Genomic DNA, 7,631 nt, shown 5'->3' with positions numbered 1-7,631 from the left:
GCAGTACATTCAAAGCGCCTTGTCCCTCTCTGGGAACTCTCGTTTAACTCTCACAAAGCTATAGTTCTCAGCACCCATAAGAACCACATTTCCCAAGATTCTTGGGCCAGAAGGAAGAGGAGAGAGATGTGTGTTTTAGATGTACTTTAAATGTGGATCGGGCTGACAGATGGCTGCAGCAATTCTTCACCTGAATATTTGGGGACGGGGAGGGTCACTTAAAGGAAAGGTGGATGAGTTCAGAAGCAAAAGGTTTGAGGGTTAGCTGCTAGACGGATGGCAGGTAGCGGGACAAATTTAAGGAGTAAGTCGCCCGGCAAAAGCGACCTGATTCCAGAACTATCCGACGTGGGATGGGGGAAGTCTTACGCCCCACCCACTTCTGCACTCTTTGATCCGAGGCATCCTTTCATGGAAGTAAAAAAAAAAAAAAAAAAAGGCCCGTTGATTGAAAGTGAATTAAATGAATTGAGCCTCTCCACCAAAAAAATCAGAAATCAAAGGAACGCTGCTTAGGGTCGCATCCTCTGCAGAGCATCATTCCACACACAGTGATAACGTTTCCAAAGACATCAGAGGGGAGATTGGAGGAGCAGCCGCAGGAGCAACTCCCTACCGAAGTTGATGCTCTGAAGTGACCGAATTTCGGAATAAATCGTTTAAGAGAGCGAAAGGGAAAGTGCCAGACGTGGTGAGGGGTGTTTCTTGCGTCCCCCTTGCAAACTGCAACGGAAGAAATGCGCTTGTTGAACGTCCCCGTCCTCTTCATGGGCGTAGCCAAGAGGGGGAAGGGAGGGGCAGCTGCCCCCCCAATCAATAATAATCAATAAAAATACATAGCAAACTGAGGTTCTTTAACAAAAGGCCTGTCCCCCCCTAACAAAAATCCTGGCTATGCCCATGCCGCTCGTCCTGCCTGAGCGAGCCCGCGGGGGGGAGGGGGCGACGTGGGCTCGGTGCTCCCCCCGGCTCCTTACCTCCGGCCCTCTCCCCCGCCTCCCACCCCCGCTACTTCCCTCCCCCACCATCACCCGCCTTGTGGTATTGATCAGAGTTCTCGGACCGAGGCAAAATAAGCTCTCCCCCCGCTCCCGTCCCGTCGATCAGCCTCGCCTTCGCCGGGGAAAGAGTTAATGGTCCTTGCCGGGCCGCTTGCTTCCACACACCACGAAGGTAAGTCACAACCAAGCCCGCGCGCCGCCTACGTTCAAACCAGGCGAGCGGGTTTTCCCTTGACAGACAGACGGGCAAGTCAACGCGACGGCAGCCGACCTAGCAGGTGATCTGGTAGCAGAGAAGCAAGGGGCCGGTGAATAGGTTCCCTCCCCACCTCCCGCCGTCCAGGAGACAAATATTGGGGGGCCCGGGGTCTCCTTCTCCTCCGCCGTTAGCTCCCTAAGGATTTCGGGCCCTCCTCCTCAATTCAGGACCCCCCTCCCCGCCAGTTTAGTCTGAATTGCCAAAGGGAACGGGCTGCGTTTGGATGCGCTCGTTATCCCGTCCCCTGCCTTCAGGATCTGTCCCGGGTCGTTTTTCCCCGGTGCGCCCAGGTGCGCACCTCGGAACGAAGCGCCGCCTCCAAGTGGAAGAGTGTTTCCGAGAAAACTTCGCCAGGAAACTGTCGAGAGAGCACTTTTTTTCCGCGAGAGAGAGAGAGAGAGAGAGATCCGCGCGGACCAACTCTCTCTCTCTCCCCTTCGACGGGCAAGTCGCTCCTCGGAGAGGAAGAGGAGCGAGAGCCAACGAAGCGCGCGTTCAGTTTGGGGATCCTCGTGAGCGATCGCGGCCAGGGTGCGATTGAAGCGGAGGGGACCCCCCCGTAGAGAAAAGGGGGAGCCGTGGCGGCCCCGTCCGCCCCCTCTCCTCTGCTTCTTCGACAAGCGAAGCCGGATGGCCGGCTTTTTCGGAAGAGGAGGGCGCAGGGTTTCCAAAAGCAAAGGTCCCGGAGAGATGGCTCTGAGTGCGCACGCGCCCCGTTTTTCGGGGGGGGGCGGGCGGAGAGGGAAGGGAGAGAGGGAAACACCCTCCTCGCCCAGTCCCCGCCCCTCGAAGGCCTGCGGCGGCGTGAATGGGAGACGGAAACGCGCTCTCTTTAATCAATGGAACGCGGGGGAGGGAGGAGGGGAGGAGCCGAGGGGGGGCCGCCCATTCACTCGCCTGACACCCCGCCCCCTCCTCCTCCTCCTCCTCCCCCGCCTCCTGCCCCCAGATACACACGCTGCCCATGCACCATATAGGCGAGCCTAATGCCTTCGCCAGCGCACAGGGAGCAGAGGCTGCGTCTCGGAGGCAGCTGGCACCCAGCGCTAGGGCGAGATACGGATATAAATGCAGATACGGAGAAGGCGCTTCCAATCTAAGGGCTTTGCGCCTGGATCGTCCGTCGTCGACACCGGCCGCGTTTTCAGCTTTTGTTTTGTTTTGTTTTGTTTCCCCCCTCCTCCCTCCTCCCTCAGCCGCCTTCCGGCCCCCACAGGCTCCCTCTAAACTTCAGCGGAGCGGGGCGGGCGGGAGGAGCGAGCGGGCAGAGGTGGAGCCGACGCGAACTTGCGGCAAGTTTGCAGCGAGATCGGGAGAAAGGAACCGCTCCGGAGAGCGCTTGGCCGCCGCAAGAAGCGCGATCGCTGGCCGGCCGCCTTGACGGCGCCCGTCGTCTTCCTACTGCGCCTTCGACGGCTGCAAGGAGCTGGTCGTGGCGAGCGCAGGAGGGGTGCTAGCGGCTGAGCAGCCCGGAGGGGAAAATCCAGCCCGGGATCTCGAGGGGAAGGTCGTCAACCTGTTTCAGGAAGAGACCAGCGAGCGAGGATGACGGCCGGAAAGGAAGCGCCTCGCTCCCCGTCCACATAGGAAAGTTGACGGAGAGAGACGGGCGGGCACCGGACAGCCTGGCTGAGGGTCTCTGCGGGAAGCGGACAGCTCCCGTCTCCCTCTCTCTGGCAATCCAGATCGACTTTAGATTGGTGTATTGGACTTCAAAGAATAACACTCGTAACTAAGTTTTTTGGCCTGCTCGCACCGTCGGGTTTAAACTTTTCTCGGCGGCCAGTCATGCTGCCGGTGACGACAATCCGGGGCTCCTTTGCTATCCTCCAGTCGGCTGTCAAATGCCCCGATTCCCGCCAAGAGTAAACGCCAGTCGGACTTGGGTGTTGCAGGGAGCGCTTTGCTCGAGCTAAGGAGCGGGCCATTGGAGGGCGGGGGGCGTCGGGGAACGGGACCCGAGGAGCAGGAGGAGAACCGACGGTGCGCCTAACTACCGCCAGTTATAGGCCGTGGCAGGGAGACTGCGGCGGGCTTTTGCCGGAGCACGTTTCTGGGTTCGGAGAGAGGGGGCAGGCACCCCTGAATTTGGGCGTCCGGAGCGCAGGAGCCACCATTGATTTCTTGCGGGTGGCTCGCAGCGACGGGCTGGGCGCTGCCGCCGCCGCCGCCGCCGCTGCCGCTGCCGCCGCGGGCATGGCCAAGCCGGTGGACCACGTCAAGCGGCCCATGAACGCCTTCATGGTGTGGTCGCGGGCGCAGCGGCGCAAGATGGCTCAGGAGAACCCCAAGATGCACAACTCGGAGATCTCCAAGCGCCTGGGCGCCGAATGGAAGCTGCTGAGCGAGGCGGAGAAGCGGCCCTTCATCGACGAGGCCAAGCGCCTGCGGGCCATGCACATGAAGGAGCACCCCGATTACAAGTACCGGCCGCGGCGGAAGCCCAAGACGCTGCTCAAGAAGGACAAGTTCGCTTTCCCCGTCGTGCCCTACGGCTTGCCCGACGCCGCCGAGCATCACGCGCACCATCTCGGCCACCACCACCCGGCCCTCAAGGCGGGCGCCCTCCACGGCCACGAAGCCCTGCTGGCCAACCCGGAGAAGGCGGCCGCAGCCGCCGCAGCTGCGGCCGCGCGCGTCTTCTTTCCCCCGACGGCGGCCGCGGCTGCGGCGGCTGCTGCAGCGGCCGCTGCCGGCAGCCCTTACTCTCTGCTCGACCTGGGCTCCAAGATGGCAGCGGAAATCTCCTCGTCGGCGTCTGGAGGCTCGGGCGGAGGAGGCGCGGCGTCGGGGCTGCCCTACGCCTCATCGCTGGCTTACCCGACGGCTGGCGGCGCTTTCCACGCGGCGGCGGCGGCGGCTGCCGCGGCTGCGGCCAGCGGCGGCCACACTCACTCGCACCCGTCCCCGGGTAACCCGGGCTACATGATCCCCTGCAACTGCAGCGCCTGGCCCAGCCCGGGGCTCCAGCCCCCGCTGGCCTACATCCTCCTGCCGGGCATGGGCAAGCCCCAGCTGGACCCCTACCCCGCGGCCTATGCGGCGGCGCTATGACATCCTGCCCCCCACGTTGGACCCCTGTACAGAGGAAGCCTGTGGGGCGCCTGGGGGCTGGACTCCGACGCCGGACTCTAGCCGACGGGACCCTCTTCTTCCCAGCCTGATGCTGCTGCTGTTGCCGCCGCCGCCGCCGCGGTGCCCTCCAGCCATCTATTCTACGGGGCCGCCGACTGGGGTGTCCGGACGAGAACATTTCGCCTCTCCATCCGTCTTGTCGCCTCCCTCGCCGCCCGTCCATTTCTTCAACCTGTTGCCTTCCCTTCCCCACTCCAGAATCTGCTCGCGCTGCTCCTCTCCTCGGGTTTCCTCGACGGATTTGTTGGAGGGTGATGGGTGGAGAGAGAGGAGAGAGGTCGCGCGTCTCCCGGTGGAGACGCTTCGGGTAGCCCGTTGCCTTTTCTGCTCGACGTCTCTTGGGATTGCCTTTTTCTTTTCTTTTCTCTCTCCTTAACCTCTCTCCCCCCCCCCAATCCTCCTCTCTCTCTCTCTCTCCCTCTCTCTCTCCACACCCCCTCTAAATCCTGTCCTGTCCACAGTAGGTCCAGAAAAACGGACCCAAAGCCATCAGCCTTGACTCCACGCTGAACCAAGTGGACGAGGCGCGCACAGCTAACCACCCCGCGAAATAAGCAGAGTTTGATACCTCGCTTTATGAGGAGGAGATCGGGTCACTCAAAGGAGAATCAGTATGCACTCTCGCTGTTGATTTCCTCCTAGCTCCCCTCCCTTCGCCCTTCCCCCTTTTAATGTATACCCCAAAGTTCCCCATGACAACTTTTGTAATTCTGGAGAAGGGACCTGTAAATGTCTACATGCGCGTGGGAGCTTTAGGTGTAAGACTGCTTCGCTGTATTATCTGAGTCACTTTTTAAAAAAATGAGATATAGATATATATATTGGCTGCGATCCTAAGCACACAGTACCTTGGTAATGGGTCTCGTTGAAATCCATGGGGCTTGTTTCCAAGCAAAACTGTGCAGGAGCTCGAGTGCCATAAATAGACAGCGCCAACCACAGCAAAACACCACCGAGGCGAATTGCAACAGACTGCGAAATCCCTTTTTGGGGGGTTTCGGAGTTCAAACTAAAAACAAAAATCAGACTTCTTGTCTGAGAGATAATTCTATACTTTCTGTGATGTCGGCGTATCCAAAATTGCTGTGTTTCGAGCGAAGACGTTTGAAATCCGCTCCCTTTCGGACACCTTCTCACGGCAAAACCTGGAGTGCTTCCATGCGATTTGGCCCGACTGGGGAGGTGGGGGAAGGGAGAAAATATTCTTCTTATTATTCTTTTAAATAAAAGCATACAGGATTCAGTTGCAGGAAATGATTTTGGAGGGCGGGGGAAGTCATTCTGAGCAATCTCTTCCATCATGACCATTTTCGTTTACTTTTGTAATGTGTATATTTGGATTAATGTTTGTGAATCAAGTTGGCTAACCTGTATTTAGTTTCCTTTCCTTTTGTTTTTCGCTTTCTGTAATATAAGGTTTTTGGAGGGGGGGGTAAGTTTTTAAGTATTGGTTTTAACATTTGACGTGTATAAATGAGTTTGCTGGTGTGTTCTAATTTAAAATTAGACGTCTAAGCTATATCTGTACATTTAGAATCCGACTTACCACTCTGTTCATTTTGGAACAATGAGTTTAAATAAAAGCCTGAAGCAGGGGAAAGAGAAAAATACTCTATTTCTTGTTGAGTTACTTACAAGATTTTAATCTCAATTGCCCTTACCTGCCTAGGCCAGGTGAAGTGTAAGGTATCCTCCAAAGACTTTCTTTGTTTCGCTTTTGAATAGATTGACTAGGAAATCTAAATCAGACCATTGTAAGGTAGAACTAAACCCTGATTTATCACATTTGAAATCGTGAATAGGAAAGTAGGGTCCCCCCCCTTAAAAAAAATAAATCCAAGTAGCTCTATTATGTGGGGGATGGGTGGGTGAAGAAAAAGAAACAGCATTCATTTGTTGGTTGGATAAGACACACAGGGAACCCTGAACCGGTTTCCGTGTAGTGTTTTCAGAGTAGAAAGTTGTTTGCCTGCTCTGTCTTCCCACTACAAAGGGCTTCTCTGCTTCAAATCTGTGCAATTTGCTAAAAGTATCCTTGGGATATTTCTTATATTGCACACCTTGAGGTCGTCACCTGGCACTCAGGACATGTCGTCCGGGCCTGTTTGTTTTCAGTCTGAAGCAAATAATTAAAAGCAGAGCGAATAGGGAGCCACCCCGGTTAAATAACCTCTTTTAAGGACCATTGATTTCAGTGGCCAACGTTTGCATGCCGCCCTGTTAAAATTCAGCGGGCACTTACTTTAACGCTGCACCCCTAAAAAAAAAAAAGCCTTTAAAATTTCATCCAGGTAAGCACATATCAGATCGGTGTGCCCATCTGCAGTTCTTGGCAACCTGGACTTGGAAGTGTTTCTCGCTCCGGTTACTTTCGAGAATCCATCCTCAGGGCTGGGGTGGCACTCGGTTTCCATTGAGCCGGTTTCTTAATTTGTTGAGGAGAGAAAGGAGGATGGAGAAAGGCTCACTGAGCAAGCCTAAAAGGGAGGGGGGCTACTACTTCACCCAACGGAAGGGGAATCAGCTAGAAATAAAGCCCCCTTCAATCAATTTCAGCTTCCAAATCTATTTTATCAGCTGGAGGAGTTAGCTCCCTGTTCCAAGGCTGGGCCCAACGTTTGCTTAGGAAGGGATTTCTTCTTGCAACTCCCCTCCTCGCTGGACGAAATCTCCAGCGCCATTCTTGGCACGGTTGCTTGGAGGCAAGTCCCGCGGAAAAAGCAAGCGGGTCTCTTGCTCCCAAGCAAATGGGCACCGGCGTGCACACGTGCGATTGCTTCCCAAGCGCGTCTTTGACTCGGAAAGAGCTTCAGTGGGACAATCTCAGCCGAGTATGCAGAGGACTGGAGCCTTAGTTTTTCGAAATGAAATGTGTGTGTGTGTGTGTGTGTGTGCATTTTGCGGGGTGTGGGTCGGTGGGATTCTGCGTGGAAGGTGGGAAACACGTCCGAGCAAGGATGTCTTTCCTGACCTGGCACTGCTCATTAAAGCGATCTTCCTTTGTCGCCACTCCAGCTGTCCCCCCACCCCCCAATATCCTAAGTGAATTCATATGGTTAGGAGCGATTATGCAAAACTAACTCGGACTGTCCAGGGGTAATTAGCCTTGACACGGTTAATTAAATCCCTTTCAGGGCTCGCCATCCTCCACCCCCCTCCTTTTGTGGCAGCCCATCATTGCTTCACATGGAACTTCCTGCTGCTCTCTAGAAATCCCAGCCCTAAATCTTCCTTGA

General features: G+C 56.0%; 1 protein-coding gene across 1 annotated transcript; it reads left to right on the top strand.

Moving 5' to 3' along the window:
- Positions 1-1,035: 1,035 nt before the first annotated feature.
- SOX21 (SRY-box transcription factor 21) lies at positions 1,036-6,003 on the top strand. Its single transcript, XM_081003492.1, has one exon. It carries the CDS (start codon positions 3,457-3,459, stop codon positions 4,312-4,314), a length of 858 nt encoding a protein of 285 aa, XP_080859618.1. The 5' UTR covers positions 1,036-3,456; the 3' UTR covers positions 4,315-6,003.
- Positions 6,004-7,631: the final 1,628 nt, after the last annotated feature.

Source organism: Podarcis pityusensis, assembly GCF_964106645.2.
Source record: "Podarcis pityusensis genome assembly, chromosome: 4".
Taxonomy (NCBI): domain Eukaryota; kingdom Metazoa; phylum Chordata; class Lepidosauria; order Squamata; family Lacertidae; genus Podarcis; species Podarcis pityusensis.
This window is presented reverse-complemented; position numbering and strand designations above follow the sequence as displayed.

Bases quoted from the DNA above. Each gene is read 5' to 3' on its own strand.
- SOX21 (XM_081003492.1), top strand. From the start codon at position 3,457: ATGGCCAAGCCGGTGGACCACGTCAAGCGGCCCATGAACGCCTTCATG.